Raw genomic sequence first — 21302 nt, 5'->3', positions numbered from 1 at the left:
TGATTTCTGTAGGTTATAACACGGAGTGAGAGAATGTAATGCTGGCTGCTTCTATTTCTCTGGGAGTTGTGGCTGGTTTTTTGCAATATTTATTGAAGCAGAAGAGGAGCCAGTTATTATTTTTCTCTTTAAGGCACTCCTTCAAACATGACACTTAAACATGATGTCGTGTTAAAACATTGTTAGAGAATGTGTAGGTGGAGACGAGATTAATAGAAGATGGATGCTGAACTCTAAGAATTGACGTTAATGACTGCCATAAATCCTATTTAATTACCCTCAATTTTGTTCTTACTTGAAATATTAAAGATTACACATGTAATTAATGTTAACATGAAACGAGACAAAATTCAACCCAGAGCTGGATTTGCATCACAATAAACAATGTTGTTATGGACACAAACCCTTGTTCTGAAGAAGGGTCATTGGACCCAAAAGATTAACTCTACTTTCTCTCCATAGATGCTGCCAGACCTGCTGAGTTTTCCAGCAATTTCTGTTTGTATTTCTGATTTCCAGCATCCACAGTTCTTTGCTTTTCCTGTTGTCATAGTACTCTGCTATCTTTGCAAGCATGAGGCACAGCAACTTTGGGCCTTCCCCAAATTCTGGCTCAGCCCACGCCACTCCTAACTCTGCCATGTTATTTGTCAAAACATCTAAGCTTGTTTCTCTTCATATGAAGCTACCCTTCCATCGCTACACGTGGAAGCAAATACTATTTTACAAATACTATTGAGTAAAAACTGAGCCAAAAATCTCAAGGAAGGAGATTTAGGAAATGACATAAGTATCAGAACTCTGGAGTGCAGCTGGCACAGAACTCCGTATTACAAATTGTGTGTCGAACCTGGCTCCTGTTCCTCAATCTTCCTGAGCAGGAAGTACAAAGCAGGCTTCATTTAAATTGATTTTTGCCTCCAGTTAATTAATCACTCTCCACTTTTGGATTCTTCCACAGGAATCGGCTACCTTGGTGGAGCATGCAGTGCAACTCGCAAGTGTGTACTTGCTGAAGATAACGGTCTCAATCTGGCCTTTACCATTGCCCATGAGCTGGGCCACAAGTATGTTAGTACTGAAGCTCAATAAAACTTCAATTATCAGCTTCAAGATTGGGAGCAGTCATGCATGTTAAAATGGAAAGATCGTAAATTTAAATATATTTGAATTCCAAGATATATTTTACATATTTTCCAGAATGAGGATTGAGCTTTCACTCTAGTTCTGATTGTGTCTGACAATAATCACAGTAGATGTGTCCAGAACAGCGTTACTCGGCCTATGATGTGTGACAGAAACAATGTTATGTGGCTCATGGTCTATGATAGGAACAATGCTGTGCTTGTCTGAGGGACAGGATCTAAATATTTTTGGAAAGGCAAGGACTGATTAGGGATAGTCAACATGGCTTTGTGCATGGGGAATTGTGTCTCACTAACTTGATTGAGTTTTTTGAAGAAATGACCAAGAAGATTGATGAGGGCAGAGTGGTTGACATCTGTATGGCCTTTAACAAGGCATCTGACAAAGTTCCGCATGGTAGAATGGTTAGCAAAGTTAGGTCACATGGAATTCAGGGAGAGCTAGCCGCTTGGATACAAAATTGTCTTGAAGGTGAGAGACAGGGGGTGGTGGTGGAGGGTTGTTTTTCGGACTTTAGGCCTGTGACCAGCGGTGTACCACAAGGATCAGTGCTGGGTCCACTGCATTTTGGAATGTATATAAATGATTTGGATATGAACATAGGAGGAATGGTTAGTAAGATTGCAGATGACACCAAAATTGTTGGTGTAATGGATAATGAAGAAGGTTATTTCAGATGGGTTGATGACTTGAGGAGTGGCAGATGGAGTTTAATTTAGCTAAATGTGAGGTGCTGCAGTTTGATAACGCAAATCAGGGCACTTAATGGTAAGGTCCAAAGGAGTGTTGCTGAACAAAGAGATCTTGGGTGCAGAATCATAGTCCACAGGTAGGCAGGGTATTGAAGAAGGTGTTTGGTATGCTTGCCTTTATTGGTCAGTGCATTGAGGGTAGGAGTTGGGAGGTTGTGTTGCTGCTGTACAGGACATTTGTTTGGCTAGTTTTGGAATATTGCATGCAATGCTATAGGAAAGATGTTGTGAAACTTGAAAGGGTGCAGAAAAAATTTACAAGAATGTTGCCAGTGTCGGGGAGGGGCATTGAGCTATCGGAAGAGGTTGCATTGGCTGGGACTATTCTCTCTGGAGAATTGGAGGTTGAGGACTGACTTTATAGAGGTTTATAAGATCATGAGGGGCATGGATAGGGCGAATAGCCAAGGTCTTTTTCTCAGGGTAGTTGTGATCAAAACTACAGGACAAAGACTTAAGGTGAGGGGGAAAAGATATAAAAGGGACCTGAGGGGCGACCTTTTCACCCTGAGTGTGATGTGTGTATGGAATGAGCTGCCAGAGGAAATGGTTGAAGCTGATACAATTACAACATTTAAAGGCATCTGGATAGGTATATGAATAGGAATGGGTTAGAGGGATATGAGCCAAGTGCTGGCAAATGGGACTAGATTAATTTAAGATATCTGGTTGTCTTGGACGAGTTGGACTAAAGGGTCTGTTTCCATGTTGTACAGCTCTCTGACTCTATGGCTTTCTGATCGGTCATTCCTTCACTTTTTTTAGATTAGATTCTCTACAGTGTGGAAACAGGCCCCTCAGCCCAACAAGTCCACACCGACTCTCCGAAGAGCAATCCACCCAGACCTATTCCCCTAGCCCATATTTATCCCTGACTAACGCACCTAACACTACGGGCAATTTAGCATGGTCAATTCACCTAACCTGCACATCTTTGGACTGAGAGAGGAAATCAGAGCACCCGGAGGAAACCCCACGCAGATAGAGTTCGTGCAAACTCCACACAGATAGTCGCCTGAGGCGGGAATCGAACCTGCGACCCTGGCGCGGTGAGGCAGCCGTGCTAACCACTGAGCCACTGTGCTGCCTTTTTGAATCAAAATCCTGGAATGTGCTTCTGGACTACAGTGGTTCAGACGAAGTCAGCTCATCACCTTTTTCAGGACATCTAACGAGGAGCAATAAATGCTAGCCTCCTTCACATCCTGAAAATGAACTTTTAAGAAATATCCAGGAGAATTCTTGTGTTCATTTGGAGTGTAGTGATCCCTTTAGTACATCTAGCCAGTTCTTCTGATGGTGAGTTAGAAATCAGAAAAATGCCAGGACCACGTGAAAATGGATATGGTTATGGAAACTACTCAAAACACCATTTGTTGGATATAAACCAGTGGAGGAAGTGGCTGTTTCATTTGACTGTAGGCACAGAGAAGAATTTGCATAGCAAGTGCGTTTATTATTCTAGTGTCCTTGTCTTGTTTCCCCAAGTGATTTTAGTACAAATGCTGAGTTCACAGATGAAGGCCAGCAAATGTGTAGGGAATACTTTTTTGATAGTTTGAATATTTTAAGGACTGTAATAGCTTTGCACTTGTATGCACCTAAGTGTTTCACATGAATGTGCAAGGAAGTCCATGACCATGGTTTGCATGTGAGAATTTGCATGTATGTATCTGTGTAAATGAGAGTGTGAGTGAGTTTACCTCTGTATCAGTGTGTGTGTCTGAGTACATGTTGATACTGCCACACCAAAATGTATATATTTTCAATTCAAATGCAGGGACACAGACCCTGCTGTCTTTAGGGAAGGCATAGAATTGATCGCCAGAGGTGAAGTAATCTTTCACGCTAGCAGGAGACAGTGGGAGAATTCAGAATGAGATATACATCACAGTGGCTGAACTGGAATATTTTCAACAAAGTAGACAGCAGGAGAGAGGTTTTAGAACAAAGCAAACTTTCAAAGCAGGTGCTGTTGTGACTTTCTATTTTACAATGTGTATATGTTCTTCTGAAGATTACATCTGGACTACAGTGGCTAGTGATTTTCCACAGTTTTATTTCAAGAAAATTACTTTTAATAATGTAAACAAACATGTCGAAAATGATAATGGATGTGCACTGGATAGTGTCCCAATGTGATTTTTCATGCATAAGTGAATCTGCTTTGATAATGGTTGTTGACGATGTGGAACAGGGCCATTAAATGTGTCTGTTATTTGTCATATGATGTGGACGTGCTGGAGTTGGACAGGGATATACAAAATCAGAAGTCATACAATACCAGGTTATACTTCAACAGGTTTATTTGAAATCACAAGTTTTCGGAGCACTGCTCCTTCATCAGGTGAATTCACTTGTTGTGTGACTTCATATTTGTGATAATTTGCTCTCAGTTGAAAGGATGTTTATGCTCTATTTGTAGGATGGACCCACCACTATTTCTAATTATCTTAATACATCTGGATTGGTTTAGCGTTTCAAAATGAATTTTTATTAATATTTTAGAGTAATTTTTAAAATTAAATGATGAAATCCTTGGATTCCTTTGAATTTCTGTTTCAATCCATGTGGTGCCAGTGTCAGGATCATTTTTCATATCAAATCCTTTGTCTGTCTAACTGTTCTTCTCTCTCTTTGGACTCTATTTCCACCTATCATTTATTCTTTACCCCTCCCCTACCCAGTCTTCATCATAAAAAACTTTTTCCCAGCTACTATGAATTTTGAAGAAGTGTCATTGGTCTCAAAATGTTTACTTTGCTTTCTCTCCACAGATACTGACTAACCTGCTGAGATTTACCAGCAATTTCTCTTTTTGGTTCATTTTTCATGTCTAGCACCACAGGCCTGTTTTAGAGCTTGCTGTTTTAATACGGTTTTTCTAGCTCTGTTTAAATCAAAACAATTAACCAGCTCACACTTTTGTTTTCTCAGTTATTTGGATTTGTATTAGCCCATTGTCTATAAGCTGACCCAGCTAGTGAGGCAGCTGCAGAAATGACAAGTGTTGATGTGGAATGGTGAGGGGTTGGCTACTTAAAGTCTCAAAAATGAGTTCTACAGTTTTGCAGTTTCTCCTTGACTATTTGCTGCATGACATTTGCACACTTTCTCTGCCTGGCAAGGACAAGTATATTTGATTAGGGGTTCCGCCTGGTTACAAATGAGCAACCTTGTCCTTACTGTTGTAGACCAGGCCAGATCCCCTCAAAACATTTCAAGAAAGTAGCCTGGACTAACTTTGCTAGTTGTTTTAAGCATCAGGAGTGATGTAACCACTAAGCTTTAAACAAAACAGAATTTATTTGCAAGATTACCGAATAAGACACAAACAAAAGAGAACAGAATATAAAAGTTTCTTGAAGAAGGGCTTATGCCCGAAACGTCGATTCTCCTGTTCCTTGGATGCTGCCTGACCTGCTGCGCTTTTCCAGCAACACAATTTCAGCTATAAAATAACTTAGCCGTCTGAAACCCACCAGATTATCCCAACTTAATGATGCTGTTCCAAATACTTGCATCAATCCCCCATAAACACCCCTTGGTAAAAAAGGAAAATTCAGACACAGGGTCTTGCAAGAGAGAAATATCAGAGAGATATGTTTTGGGACCACTGCTATTTGTTATTTTTATAAATGACTTGGTTGCAGGCAAGGTGGATGGGTTAGTAAATTTGCAGATGACACTTAAGTCGGTGGAGTAGTGGACAGTGTGGAAGAACATTGCAGGTTGCAGAGGGACTTGGATAAACTGCAGAATTGGGCTGAGAGGTGGCAAATGGAGTCCAATGCAACTAAATGTGAGGTGATGCACTTTAGGAAGAATAACCGGAAGGCAGAGTACTGGGTCAATGTAAAGATTCTTGATAGTGTGGATGTGCAGAGGGATCTTGGAGTCCATGTACATAGATCTCTGAAAGTTGGCACCCAGGTTGATAGTGCTGTTAAGAAGGCATACAGTAAGTTAGTTTTATTGGTACAGTGATTGAGTTCTGGAGCTATAATGTAATGCTGCAACTATACAAAACGCTAGTGTGGCCACACTTGGAATTTTGTATACAGTCCTAGTCGCCCATTACAGGAAGGATGTGGAAGCATTGGAAAAGGTGCAGAGGAGATTTACCAGGATGTTGCCTGGTCTGGAGGGAAGGTCATATGAGGAAAGGCTGTGAAACTTGGGTCTGTTCTCATTGGAAAGAAGAAGGCTAAGAGGGGATTTCTTAGAGACATACAAGCTGATCAGAGGATTAGATATGGTAGACAGTGAAAGTCTTGTTCCTAGGACGATGACGTCAGCTTGTACGAGGGGGCATAACTATCTCTGGCGCTGTGAGGCAGCAGTGCTAACCACTGTGCCACCGTGCCGCCCACCCCCAAACACGCGCATGGTAAGGGCATGGAATGGCCTGCCTCCCAATGTAGCCACATGAGGGAGATTTAAACAATCCTTGGATAAGCAAATAGATGATGATGGGATAGTGTAGGGGGATGGGCTTAGATTAGTTCATTGGTCGGCGCAACATCAAGGGCCGAATGGCCTGTTCTGTGCTGTATTGTTCTATGTTCTATATTCTAGATTCAGCTTGAAACACCTTCTTCCATGTAGCTGTTTCTTTGATCAACAGTCTCAAAACTGTCCGACTGCTTTCTCTGAACAACCAGGCTGCTCATAGAACATAGAAAGGTGCAGGCCCTTCAGCCCACACAGTTGTGCCGAGGATTATTCCTAATCTAAAGTAAAATAACCTAACCTATGCACCCCTCAACTCACTGCTATCCATGAGCATGTCCAGCAGTCGCATAAATGTCCCTAATAACTCTGCTTCCACAACCACTACTGACAGTGCATCACATGCATTCACAACTCTCTGCATAAAGAACCTTCCTCTGATGTCTCCTGTATACCTTCCTCCTAATATTTTAAAACTATGACCCCTTGTGCCAGTCAATCCTGCCCTGGGGAAAAGTCTCTGGCTGTTGACTCTGTCCACGCCTCTCATTATCTTGTATACCTCTATCAGGTCACCTTTCTTCATTCTCCTTTCCAGAGAGAAAAGTCCTAGCTTAGTCAACCTCTCTTTATAAGACAAGCCCTCCAATCCAGGCAACATCCTAGTGAACCTTCTTTGTAACCTCTCCAAAGCCTCTGTATCATTCCTATAATAGGGCGACTAGAGCTGGACACAATATTCCAAGTGTGGTCTCACCAGGGTTTTGTAGAGCTGCAGCAAAACCTTGTGACTCTTAAACGCGATCCCCCTGTTAATGAAAGCCAAACACCATATGCTTTCTTAACAACTCTATCCACTTGGGTGGCAACTTTGAGTTGCATTGAACACCAACATCCCTCTGTTCCTCCACACTGCCAAGAATCCTGTCTTTAATCCTGTATTTAGCATTCAAGTTCGACAATCCAAAATGCATCACTTCGCATTTATCCAGGTTGAACTCTATCTGCCACTTCTCAGCCCAGCTCTGCATCCTGCATATATCACTCTGCAGCCTGCAATAGCCTTCGATACTATCAATGGCACCTCCAGCCTTTGTGTCATCAGGAAATTTACTAACCCGCCCATCAACCTCCTCATCCAAGTCATTTATAAAAACTACAAAGAGCAGAGGCCTTAGCCTCTGACGCTCCAGGGAAAACAGCCCCAGCCTGTTCAGTCTCTCCCTGTAGCTCAAATCCTCCAATACTGGCAACATCCTTGTAAATCTTTTCTGATTCCCTTTCAAATTTCACAACATCTTTCCGATTGCACCTTCTCTCGTAGGTACATCCATATACTGCATCAGAAAATTTTCTTGTACACACTGAACAAAGTCATCTCCATCTAAACCCTTAACACTACGGCAGTCCTAGTCTATGTTGGGAAAGTTAAAATCCCCGATCATAATCACACTATTATTCTTACAGATAGCTGAGATCTTGTTTCTCAATTTCCCTCTGACTATTAAGGGGTCTATGATACCATCCCAATAAGGTGATCATCCCTTTCTTATTTCTCAGTTCCACCCAAACAACTTCCCTGGATGTATTTCCAGGAATATCCTCCCTCAGCACAGCTGTAATGCTATCCCTCATCAAAAATACCTCCTCTCTTGCCTCCCTTTCTATCCATCTTGTAGCATTTGTATCCTGGAACATTAGGCTGCCAGTCCTGTCCATCCCTGAGCCATGTTTCTGTAATTGCTATGATACCCCAATTCCATGTCCCTAACCATGCCCTGAGTTCATCTGCCTTCCCTGTTAAGCCCCTTGAATTGAAATAAATGCAGTTTAATTTATTAGTGCTACCTTGTCCCTGCCTGCCCTGACTGTTTGACTCGCTTCTGTTCTCAACTGTACCAGTCTCAGATTGATATCTTTACTCACTATCTCCCTGGGTCCCATCCCTCCACCTTACTAGTTTAAATCCTCCCAAGCAGCTCCAGCAAATTTCCCTGCCAGTATATTAGTGCCCTTCCAATTTAGGTGCAAACCATCCGTCTTTCTTGTACAGATCACTTCTATCCCAAAAGAGATTCCAATGATCCAAAAATGTGAATCCTTCTCCCATACACCAGCTCCTCAGCTATGCATTCATCTGCTCTATCCTCCTATTCCTGCCCTCACTAGCTCGTAGCACCAGGGGTAACCCAGATATTACTACTCTCAAGGACCTCCTTTTTAAATTCCTGCCTAACTCTCTGTAATCTCCCTTCAGAATCTCAGCCTTTTCCCTTCCTATGTCATTGTTTCCAATGTGGACAATGACCTCTAGCTGGCCCCTCTCCTCCTTGAGAACATGCTGCACCCTCTCTGAGACATCCTTGATCCTGGCGACAGGGAAGCAACACACCATTCTGATTTTGGCCACAGAAAAGTCTGTCTGTACCTCTGACTACAGAATCCCCTAACACAATTGATCTCTTGGAAGCCGACGTACCCCTCATTGCATTAGAGTCAGTCTCAATACCAGAAACTTGGCTGTTCGTGCTACGTTCCCCTGAGAATCCATCATCCCCTACGTTTTCCAAAACAGCATACCTGTTTGAAATGGTGATATCCACAAAAGACTCCTGCTCTAGCTGCCTACCTCTATTACCCTTCCTGGAGTTAACCCATCTATGTAACTGTATGCGACTTTTCCCCCTTTCCTATAACTGCCATCCATCACATACTGTTGCTGTTGCAAATTCCTCATCACTTCTATCTGTCTCTCCAACTGATCCATTCAATCTGATAAGATTTGCAACCAACAGCATTTATTGCAGATATAATCTGCAGTAACCCTTAAACTCTCTTTAAACTCCCACATCTGACAAGAAGCTTATATCACTCTACTAAAGGCCATTTTTGCTCCTTCACAACCTACAGATCCAGAAATTAACACTGCCTTATTCCTCTACAAACACTGCCCCAGGTTAAATTAATAGTTATGGCTTATATTTTAAGTTTAATCAAGAGACATATCTCCAAAAACATATAATCAAGAAAAACCCACTCTACTCACTACTGCAGACTTTCTGTAAGTCCCACTTAAAAACAATACACTTACCTGTTTCTGTGCTATGAACTTCACCCAAACAGTTCCTCCGAGATCAGTTGTGAATTTCACCATCTGTTAATTTTCTCAGACGCACTCCCATGTCCAGCGATACATGAATTCAAACAGCAAAAGCAGTAACTGTGCAGGTACACTGCTGTGTCAGTTTCTTTCTCTCTCTCTCTCCTGCACTGACCTCACCATGAGCTTCCCTTGTCTGTTCTTCTCCCTTTTAAAACTGTTGTTTTGACTTTTTTTTTTCCAAAGTTCCAAAACAATGCAACAGCATATAAAACAGTAAGTGCTGCTCCTGGAATTCGAGGAAATCACCTCCAGCACCTAAAATACCTCAATGAAGGAGTAGCTGTTTCAGCCAGAAATTTTTCCCATTCTCCATCTTGGATTACCCAGATTGCTGAAGTCCATATACACCACATCCACTGCTCTGCCTTCGTTGACCTGTCTTGTCGCCTCTTCAAATAACTCAATAAGATTTGTGAGGCATGACCTGACCCTCACAGAACCATGCTGAGTGCCTCTCTGCTTTTCCAAATAAATCGTATCCCTCAGAATTCTTTCCATAATCTTGCTGACCACAGACGTAAGACTGACTGGTCTGTAATTGCCAGGGATTTCCATATTGCCCCTCTTGAAAAGAGGAACAACATTCGCCTCCCTCCAATCCTCCGGTAGTACTTCCGTGGAGAGTGAGGAAGCAACGATCTTCGTCAGCGGCTTAGCAACCTCTTTTATCGCTTCCTGGAGCAACCTGGGATAAACCTAGTCTGGCCCTGGGGACTTATCAATCTTAATGTTTGCCAAAACTTCCAGCACATCAACATCATCAATCTTGATCTGTTCAAGCCTGTATTCCAGCTCCTCAAAGTTCTTATTCACAACCAGGTCCCTTCCCTTAATGAAAACCAAAGTAAAAAACTCATTTTGGGCTTTCCCTATCTAGAACATAGAACAACACAGTGCAGAACAGGCCCTTCGGCCCTCGATGTTGTGCCGACCTGTGAACTATTAGCTCATCCCCCTACACTATCCAAAAATCATCCATGTGCTTATCTAAGGATTGTTTAAATCTCCCTAATGTGGCTGAGTTGACTACATTAGCAGGTAGGGCATTCCACGCCCTTACCACTCTCTGTGTAAAGAACCTGCCTCTGACATCTGTCTTAAATCTGTCACCCCTCAATTTGTAGTTATGCCCCCTTGTACATGCTGACATCACTATCCGAGGACAAAGACTTTCACTGTCTACCCTATCTAATCCTCTGATCATCTTGTATGTCTCTATCAAATTCCATCTTAGCCGCCTTCTTGCCAAGGAAAACAGGTTCACGTTTCTCAGCCTTTCCTCATAAGACCTTCCCTCCAGACCAGGCAACATCCTGGTAAAGCTCCTCTGTACCTTTTCCAATGCTTCCACATCCTTCACGAAATATGGGGACCAGAACTGTACACTATATTCCAAGTATGGCCGCACTAGCATTTTGTATAGTTGCAGCATGATATTGCGGCTCCAGAACTCAATCACTGTACCAATAAAACTAACTTAATGTATGCCTTCTTAACAGCACTATCAACCTGGGTGCCAAATTTCAGGGATCTATGTACATGGACTCCAAGATCCCTCTGCACATCCACACTACCAAGAATCTTTCCATTGACCCAGTACTCTGCCTTCCTGATATTCTTTCCAAAATGCATCACCTCACATTTAGCTGCATTGAACTCCATTTGCCACCTCTCAGCCCAATTCTGCAGTTTATCCAAGTCCCCCTGCAACCTATAACATTCTTTCACACTGTCCACTACTCCACCGACTTTAGTGCCGTCTGCAAATTTACTAATCCATCCACCTCTGCCTGCATTTATAAAATGACAAACAGCAGTGGTCCCGAAACAGACCCTTGTGGCGCACCACAAGTAACCGGACTCCAGGCTGAATATTTTCCATCAACCACCACTTGTTGCCTTCTTTCAGAAAGCCAGTTTCTAATCCAAACTGCTAAATCACCCTCAATTCCATGCCTACCATGTGGATCCTTATCAAAGGCTTTACTGAAGTCCATGTATGCCATGTCAACTGCCCAACCCTCATCTACATGCTTAGTCACCTTCTCAAAAAACTCAATGAGGTTTGTGAGACATGACCTGCCCTTGACAAAACCATGTTGACTATCTGAAATCAAATTGTTGATTGCTAGATGCTTATAAGTCTTATCTTTTACAACCCTTTCCAAAACCTTTCCTACAACAGAAGTAAGACTCACTGGTCTATAATTACCTGGGTCATCTCTACTGCCCTTCTTGAACAAGGGCACAACATTTGCAATCCTCCAGTCTTCTGGTACCAAACCTATAGACAATGTCAACTCAAATATCAAAGCCAAAGGCTCAACTATCTCCTCCCTAGTTTCCCAGAGAATCCTCGGATAACTCCCATCCGGCCCAGGGGACTTGTCTACTTTCACTCCTTCTCGAATTGATAACACCTGTTCGTAACTAACCTCGATCCTTTCTAGTCTAATATCACGCACCTCATTCTTCTCCTCTACAATATTCCACTCCGATCTCCACAGGGTCCACACTCAACTTCCCACTTCTGTCTTTAATTGGCCCTATTCTTATCCTAATCATCCTTTTATTTGTCACATACTTATAGAAAGCTTTTAGGGTTCTCCTTTATTCTATTTGCTAAAAGCTGCTTATGTGCTCTCTTTGCTCTTCTTAACTCTCTCTTTAAATCCTTCCTAGCTGATCTGTAACTCTTCTTCGCCTCATCTAAACCATCTTGCCTCATCAACACATAAGACTCCTTAGTCTTCATAACAAGAGATGCAATTTTTGTAGAAAACCATGGTTCCCTTACCGTATCACTTCCTCCCTGCCTGACAGGGACATACCTATCAAGGACATGCAATATCTGTTCCTTAACCCAGCTCCACATTTCCATTGTCTACATTCCCTGCATTTTGCTACCGCATTCTATGCATCCTAAGTCTTGCCTAATCATATTATAATTGCCCTTGCCCCATCAATAACTCTTGACCTGTGGCATGTACCTATTCCTTTCCATCGCTAAACTAAATGTAACTGAATTATTGTCACTCTCTCCAAAGTGCTCACCTACAACTAAATCAAACACCTGATCTGGTTCATTACCAAGCACCAGATCCAGAGTGGCCTCCCCTCTTGTCGGCCCTTCGACATACTGTGTCAGGAAACCCTCTTGTACACATTGGACAAAAACTGATCCATCTGGCGTACTAGAGTAATAGCATTTCCAGTCAATGTTGGGGAAGTTAAAGTCCCCCATAATGACCACCCTGTTCCTTTCACTCCTACCCAGAATGATTTTGCTAATCCTCTCTTCCACCTCCTTGGAACTCTGTGTAGGCCTTTAAAAAACTCCAAGCAGTGTGACCTCTCCTGTCCTGTTTCTAACCTCAGCCCACATTACCTCAGTAGATGAGTCCTCATCAAAAGTTCTCTCATCCACCGTTATAATATCCTTGACTAACAAGGCCACACCTCCCCCTCTTTTACCGCCTTGCATGTTCTTAATGAAAGATCTAAATCTTGGAACCTGCAACATCCATTCCTCACCCTGCTCTATCCATGTCTCTGAAATGGCCACAACATCGAAGTCCCAGGTACCTATCAATGCTGCAAGCTCACCTACCTTATTTCGGATACTTCTGGCGTTGAAGTAAACACACTTCAAATCATTTCACCGTCTGCCATCACATTCCTGTGACCCTGAAATCCTGTCCCTGTCCTCCCTACTCTCATCCTCCTGTGCACTGCAGCTACACCTCTGGTTCCCATCCCCTTGCTGAGCTAGTTTAAACCCACCCGAATAGCAACAGCAAATTTCCCAACCAGGATATTAGTGCCCTTCTGGTTCAAGTGAAGGCCGTCCTGTTTGTACAAATCCCACCTTCCCCAGAATGAGCCCCAATTATCCAAGAACCTGAAACCCTCCCTCCTGCACCATCCTTGTAGCCACATGTTCTGCTGATATCTCTCCCTATTCCTTGCCTCACTATCATGTGGCACGGGTAACAAACCAGAGATAACAACTCTGTTTGATCTAGTTCTCAGCTTCCACCCTAGCTCCCTGAAATCCTGCCTTACATCCCTATTCCCCTTTCTACCTATGTTGTTGTTACCTACATGGACCACGACTTGAGACTGGTCACCCTCTCCCTTCAGGACCCCAAAGATACGATCCGAGATATCACGGACCCTGGCATCTGGGAGGTAACACACCGTCTATGAGTCTCGTTCACTCCCAACAAACCACCTATCTGAGCCTCTAACTATTGAGCCTCCAATGACTAACACTCTCCTCCTTTCCCTCCTTCCCTTCTGTGCAACAGGGACAGGCTCTGTGCCAGAGACCTGTTCCCCCTCAACAGTATCCAAAATGGTATACATGTTTTTCAAGGAATGACCACAATCCACTGATTGTTTTTTCCCACTTCGAACAGTCACCCAACTACTTCTCTGTAACTCTTATCTATCACAGACTATGTCTCCCGAATGATCCGAAGTTTATCCAGCTCCCACTCCAGTTCCCTAACACGATCTTGGAGGAGCGAGAGTTGGGTGCACTTCCTGCAGATGTACTTGGATGGGGACACACTTTCCTCATTCCTGAAGAAGGGCTAATGCCCGAAACGTCGATTCTCCTGTTCCCTAGATGGAACATTGCTCTCCCTGCCCTGCCATCCCTGCTAGTCCCCTTATCACAAAGTAAAAAAGAAGACACGCTTCCCTGATATATCCCTGGTCTTTAAGGTGAGAGGATGTGGTCTGTAGAAAACCCCCAAACTCCATGCACAAGTTCCCTACGCTATTCCTGACTGGCCTTACCTTCTCCCTGATCGTTTTCTTATTCCTCACGTATGAGTAAAATGCCTTTGAGTTCTCCCTAATCCTTCCTGCCAAGCCTTTTTTGTGCCCCCTCCTGGCTCTCCTCAGTCCATTTCTGAGCTCCTTTCTAGTAAACCTGTAACCCTTTAAAGCTGTGCCAGATCCTTGCTTCCTCCGCCTTAAGTAAGCTGCCTTCTTCCTTTTGACGAGAAGTTCCTCTGTTCTTGTCATCCAACGCCCCTTAATCTTACCCCTTCTTGCCTGTCTCAGAGGAACACATTTGTGCATCACTCACAACAACTGCTCCTTAAACAGTCTCCACATGTCTGTTATACCCTTTCTGGGGCACAATTGCTTCCAATCTGTACTTTCCAGCTCCTGTCTGATAGTGTCATAATTTCCTTTCCCCCAATTAAATATCTTCCCTCGGTAACTGCTCCTCTCCCTCTCCAAGGCTATGGGAAATGTGAGGCAGTTGTAGTCACTGTCGCCAAAGTGTTCTCCCATCGTGAGATCTGACACCTGTCCTAGCTCATTGCCGAGCACCAAATCCAAAATGGCCTTTCCCCTCACTGGTCTGTCTACATACTGAGTAAGGAAACCCTCCTGAACACACCTGACAAAAATGGCTCCATCCAAACTATCTGCACTAAGGAGTTTCCAGTCAATATTGGGAAAGTTGAAGTCACCCATAACAACAACGCTACATCTGCATTTTTCCAAAATCTGCCCATCTATGAGTTCTTCAATCTCCCTACTGCTATTTAGAGGGTCGGTGTGGACTAGTTGGGCCGAAGGGCGTGTGTCCACACTGTAGGGAATCAAATCTAATCTAATCTAATCTATTAGGGGGCCTGTAGAAAACCCTCAATGAAGTGACTGCTCCCTTGCTGTTCCTAACTTATACCCATACCGACTCAGTAGACGGACCTTCCTCAACAACCTTCGTTTCTGTAGCTGTGATGCACTCTCTGATTAGCAATGCTACACCCCCTCCTCTTTTTCCACCTTCCCTGTTCTTTTTAAACATTCGGAACCCTGGATCATCTAGCAACCATTCCTGCCCCTGTGAAACCCACTTCGCCATTATGGCCATAACATCTAAGTCCCAAGTACTGATCCATGATCTATGTTCATCACTCTTATTTCTGACACTCCTTGCATTAAAGCAGACACTTTAACCAATCTCTTTGTTCTATCACATGAATAACCTTCCCGATAGATTCACAACATCCTGTCGCTTCCCCATATCAAACTATCCTCCCTCTCAGATATGTAGCTCTGGTTCTCACCCCCTTGTCAAACTAGTTTAAACTCTCCCGAACCACATGAAAAAATCTTCCACCCAGGACATTTGTGCCCTTCCAGGTCAGGTGCAACCCGTCCTTTGTGTACAGGTCTCACCTTCCCCAGAAGGCATCCCAATGGTATAAATATCTGAAACCCTCCCTCCTGCACCAGCCTCACAGCCACGTGTTAAGCTGCACTCGCTGACTGTTCCTCACCTCACTGTCTCGTGGCACCGGTACCAAACCTGAGGTTACTACTTTACTCATCCTGTAATCAGCTTCCAACCTAGCTTCTGTAATCACTTTTCAGATCCTCAGTTCCTTTCCTGGCTATACCATTGGTCCCGATATGTACAACAATTTCTGGCTGCTCACCCTCCCACTTCAGAATCCTGTAAACCCGATCGGCCACATCCCGGCTCCTGGCACTGGGGAGGCAACCTTCCAGGAGTCCCGTTCTTGACCACAAAATCTCCTGTCAATCCGTCTATGGAGTCCCCTACCACTAGCGCTTTTATATTCGCCACCCCCACTTCCCTTCTGAGCCTCGGTACCAGAGACCTGACAACCAAATCTCAAACCAAAATCTCAAACTAAACCAGAGGAAAGCTAAGCTGGGGGAACTGGCCACTCCACTTCCATTGTCTGAGTGTTTTTTTTTTAAACTTAAAAACTTCTTCAAGTAGATCGAGCCAGACATTTTGGAATCTGTGTCGTAAAACAGTTTTGAAAAAAAAACCAAGGACAAGACAACCTTGTTGAAGGAGCAGCATCATCCCATTATGACACCTGATGTGGGTTTCGACAGTGTTACCATGTTCGAGATGAGTTGACTCATTGCAGGTCAGGACAGAAGGTTGGATTTTCTTGGCCTTCAGAAACTGGACTGTAAAAATATCTGTATCTGTTCATCTATTGGTCTGAAAATTGTGCTTGGTATATGACTGTTCAATTCTTGCTGATTATTTTCACCCCTCATTTTTGGTATCATCATTATGAACATGTTATGCACTTTCCCCAATGCCTCTACAACTTCTTTATAACATGGAGATCAGAACAATGCATTGCAATCAAATATGGTCTAACCAAATTCTCTACAAGTTGAATGGAGTTTCTCTTCTCAAGGGCCGAAATGTTTTGTTTGTTTATTATCTGTTACTAACATGTTTTGTGATATTTGGATTTGTGCCTCAGGTCCCTTTGCTGCTCAACCAACATTCACATCCTTGCTTTCGAAGCACTAGCTTCGCTTTGACCTATGTTGAAATTCATGCATCGTTCAGAAGTGGATTGTGCAAATCTATTAATTTTATTTGGTATCTTGTCACAACTTTCTTCAGTAATATCATTAATGCAAAATAGTGATATTGTACTTCCAATTTTGGCGTATAAATTATTTATATAAATGATGAATACAGTGGTCCCAGCAAAATCTACTTCCCACCTTTTACTGGCCTGAGTATCTAGCTTTAACCCCTGCTTTCTGTTTTCCGTTTTGTAATTTATTATCTATTCTGCAATGAGTACCCTTTTTTCAAATGTTCTGACTTTGGTCATGAGACACTATATAGGACCTTATTGAAAGCCTTTTGGAAATCTAAATAAATCCTTTCCGTCCTTGTATTTCAGCATGTTGCCTCTGACCCTAACTCTGGCTTGCTGTGACCCTGCCCCTTTTCCATTCATTCAATGTGCCATTAGGTTCCAAGATTCTGTCCCTAGACTCTCGGCCTTAACACCACTTTATAAAGTTGACTACGTGCCCCTTCAACCTTCTTCATATGTGTCCCATTTCTCACCTACAGTCCTGTAATCTCACTGAAGGACATCTGTCTTCCAATTATTGATGTACAAATTTAAATAGTCAGAAGTCAAGAATTAATAGGAATTTTGAATTTTGCTAAGATTTACTTTATTCACACAATGTGTTTATCACTTCTAACTGAAGCTAATGATTAAGTCTTTAGTTAGGTTTGCAGAGTTAAACAGAGTAGCTGCTACTTCATGAAGATTGCCAAGAGGAAGGGTTTTCTTCTCAGTAAATAGAGAGGCCATCTTTGTGGATAAGAGCATGAAATACAGAAACGAGGAACTCGTGTTCAGCTTTTACAGATCATAGTTAAAACATAGTCAGATGGAGTATCTTCTGTACAGTTCTGTGTACCATACCATACAAAGCTCTGGAGAAAATATAAGGAATATTACAAGCATCATCCTAGAAATTAGGCACCTCAGTTATGTGGGAAGTTTGATGAAGCTGGAATTATTCTTATAACAAAATTAAAGGAAGACATACTAAGGATTTCAACATTCTGTTCGAGCAAATAGAGAGGAGTTATTTCCTCCACTATATGATTCAGCAATCATAAATTTTAAAGAACTGACAGAAGAACTAACTGGGAAAAAAAGAGAAATTATTCCACACAAGTCTATGAACTGGATTGGAAACCAATTCCAATTTACATGGAAAAGGCAACCATAAATATACTTGAAGAATACAGATTTGCAGGATTTTGAGAAAAGGGCTGGGCTTTGGGTCAAATTTGGACAGTGTTTTCAAAGACTCTGCATAGATATGATAACTGGATGGCTTCATTCTGTGCTGCCAGATAATGATACTATGGCTAAATGTGCTGTTATAATGACATCGTGCATTGTTTAGGCTTGATTAGACTAGATTAAAGATGCTGTAATTTATGTGGTTATGATGATTAAAGGAATTGATAGGGTTGATGGAGGGAAAAGTATTCCCTCAGTTGTTCAGAAGAAGTGGCGATAGATTTAAATGTGTGCTGTGGTGCTGAGGGGTGATATTAGGAAGCGTATCCTCACATTAATGACCATGAAAATCTCGAACTGTCTGCCCCCACCCAGAAAAAAATTGTTGAGGCTGGGAGACATTTAACAGTTTGAAAACGGTGGTAGGTGGATTTTTGCTGGTAAGGTCATTAGTCAGATATGGAACCAAGGAATTGAGCTACTGATCATCTATCATTTATTTGAATAGCCAGACAGACATTTGAAGCGTAATGATCACCTTGGTTGTTAAGTTCAACAAAACATTCTGTGTTGTCACATGTGACTGGAAAGCACCTTCTAAACTGTAGCAGCAGAGAACATGGACAATCCGTCATTCTATAATACCGAGCATCAGCAGACCATATCAGTTGGGTTGCCTTTCCCATGACTGATAATGCAAGTTCTCTTTCAAATACATCTGGTTTGGTTTTGTATAGAGCAACTACAGAAGGAGCTTCAATGTGTTTTAGCCAACAGACTGTGTTTATTTTACCATTTATTTTAAACTGGGGACCTTTTGTTTTATGAAGCTGACATGCAATTTGATCTGGAAGCAGTTACTTGAAAATAAATCAGTATGCAAACTATGTCAGAGCATAGTGGGAGATGTTCAAAGGGGAGGGAGAGAGGCCATGAGCGAATATGCTTTCACAGAGTAAAAGGGTGGGACATCCTGTTCTGGAGCAACTGCCAGCCCTTCCCTAGATATGAAAGAGTGTACAGATTAGAATGAGAGAAGAAAGCCAAACTTGTGTCAGACGCTGAGAGCTCAGTACGACAGAAATCCTCAGATTTCAGACAGTGAAATTAAAAAGGAAATTAGCAAAGCAAGATGTAGGTATGAAAAAGTGTAAGCAAGTGTAATAAAGGAAAGCCCAAAGATGCTTCATAAACACGTTAAAGAACGATAGGATAACTAAGGAAAGCTGTGGACAAACTAGAAAACAAAAAGATAATGTGTATGGAGGCAGTGATGTAGACATTAAAGCGAAGGATGGAGTAAGTATTGTATGTCTGACTAACTTGCAATAATGTCTTTGAGAAAGTTATAAGGAAAGTCGAAATGGTAGTGCATTTGATGTGGTCAACATGGTCAGAAAAATTTAAACCCATGGAAGTGTCAAGTTGGTTTTAAAATTGCGGTCAGTGATGGGAAACAAAGGATGGCTCAGTGGTTAGCACTGCTGCTTCACTTCACAGTGCCAGGGACTGGGTTTGATTCCAGCCTTGAACAACTGTCCGTGTGGAGTTGATATGTTCTCCCCGTGTCTGCGTGGGTTTCCACCAGCTGTTCTGATTTCCTTTCACAGTCCAAAGATGTGCAGGTTAGGTGGATTGGCTATGCTAAGTTGCCCATAGCACCCAGGTGTATGTAGGCTTGGTGGATTAGTCGTGGGAAATGCAGGAATCGGGTAGCGGATGCTTTTTGGAGGATTGGTGGCCTCTTTCTGCACTTGTGCGATTCTATGATTTATTCTCTGATCAGGGTACTTTGTGACTGGAAGGCTTCCAGCTGGTCTGCAAGTCTCCTTGTGATATATATCCCTGATTTGAATTTAGGTGCAAGAGACATTATTAAGAAGCTTGCAAAATGGACTGTGCTCTTAATACTGAAGAAGGAAGCTGTAGACTATAGGAAAATGTTGTGGACTGCAGAGTGAAAAAGGGATAAGTAGAATTTAATCTGAATAAGAATAAGGCAATGAATTTGTGGAGAGTAAAAGTAGTGAGAAAATATGTTGTAAATGGTAGGACAGTAAGAGGAACTAAGGGACTTTGGAGTGTGTATGCATTGATATCTGAAGGTAGTAGGAGAGGTACATAAAGTAACTAAGAAGGCATACAGTATACTTACCTCGCAGATATATAAAATAGATGAACAGTTGTGTGAGACTGCATAGAACACCAGTAGACCATAACTAGAGTACAGTATGAAGTTCTGGTTACGACATTATGGGGAAGATGTGATCGCACTAGAGAAGGTGCAGAAGAGGTTTACAGGGATGTTGCCAGGAATGAGAAAAGATTGGACAGGCGGGCACTAGAACAGGAAGAAGCTAAGGAGATTTAATTGAGGTGTATAATTTGTGGCTGGCTAAAATGAAGTTAGAGTAGAAAAGAACAGCCCTTACTCTCACGTGTACACGATGGAGTGCAATGAAAAGTTCGTAATGTTGCCTTTCGTTACTGTCTTAGGTTCAGGGTACCTAGGTACAGATACTTCAAGTATTGTCACTGAATTGAAATAATAGAAAAAAGAAATCGCCTAGCATGGAAATACAGCGATTCAAAGTTCAGAATGAGAATTAAAAGTGTGCTTACAATACACACGTCACAGTCCTTCTGTGCTGAGTCCATGCAGGAGTTTTTCTTCTTCACCCAAACTCCCACACGCAGAGCAGGGAGCAGAGCAATCACAGGCCGGGTCCTGGAGCGGGGAGCAGAGCAATCACAGGCCGGGTCCTGGAGGGGGAAGCAGAGCGAGCACAGGGCCGGGTCCTGGAGGTAGGAGCAGAGCGAGCACAGGCCTGGTCCTGGAGGGGGGGAGCAGAGCGAGCACAGGCCTGGTCCTGGAGTGAGGAGCAGAGCGAGCACAGGCCTGGTCCTGGAGTGAGAAGCAGAGCGATCACAGGCCCGGTCCTGGAGGGGGGAGCAGAGCGAGCACAGGCTGGGTCCTGGAGCGGGGAGCGGAGCGAGCACAGGCCCGGTCCTGGAGGTAGGAGCAGAGCGATCACAGGCCTGGTCCTGGAGGGGGGGAGCAGAGCGAGCACAGGCCTGGTCCTGGAGTGAGGAGCAGAACGATCACAGGCCGGGTCAGGAGCGGGGAGCAGAGCGAGCACAGGCCGGGTCCTGGAGGTAGGTGCAGAGCGAGCACAGGCCGGGTCCTGGAGGGAG

The 21302-nt window shown here is 43.1% G+C and overlaps 1 protein-coding gene across 1 annotated transcript in view; it reads left to right on the top strand.

Moving 5' to 3' along the window:
- adamts17 (ADAM metallopeptidase with thrombospondin type 1 motif, 17) overlaps positions 1–21302 on the top strand; it is a 655987-nt gene that overhangs the window by 238353 nt on the left and 396332 nt on the right. The window contains exon 8 of the mRNA XM_043677648.1: positions 962–1067. Coding sequence (XP_043533583.1) covers positions 962–1067 — 106 coding nt within the window. The remainder of the gene's footprint in view (positions 1–961; positions 1068–21302) is intronic.

Source organism: Chiloscyllium plagiosum, chromosome 36 (genome assembly GCF_004010195.1).
Source record: "Chiloscyllium plagiosum isolate BGI_BamShark_2017 chromosome 36, ASM401019v2, whole genome shotgun sequence".
NCBI lineage: Eukaryota > Metazoa > Chordata > Chondrichthyes > Orectolobiformes > Hemiscylliidae > Chiloscyllium > Chiloscyllium plagiosum.
The sequence above is the reverse complement of the archived record's forward strand: the minus strand, read 5'-3'. Positions and strand labels throughout refer to the sequence as shown.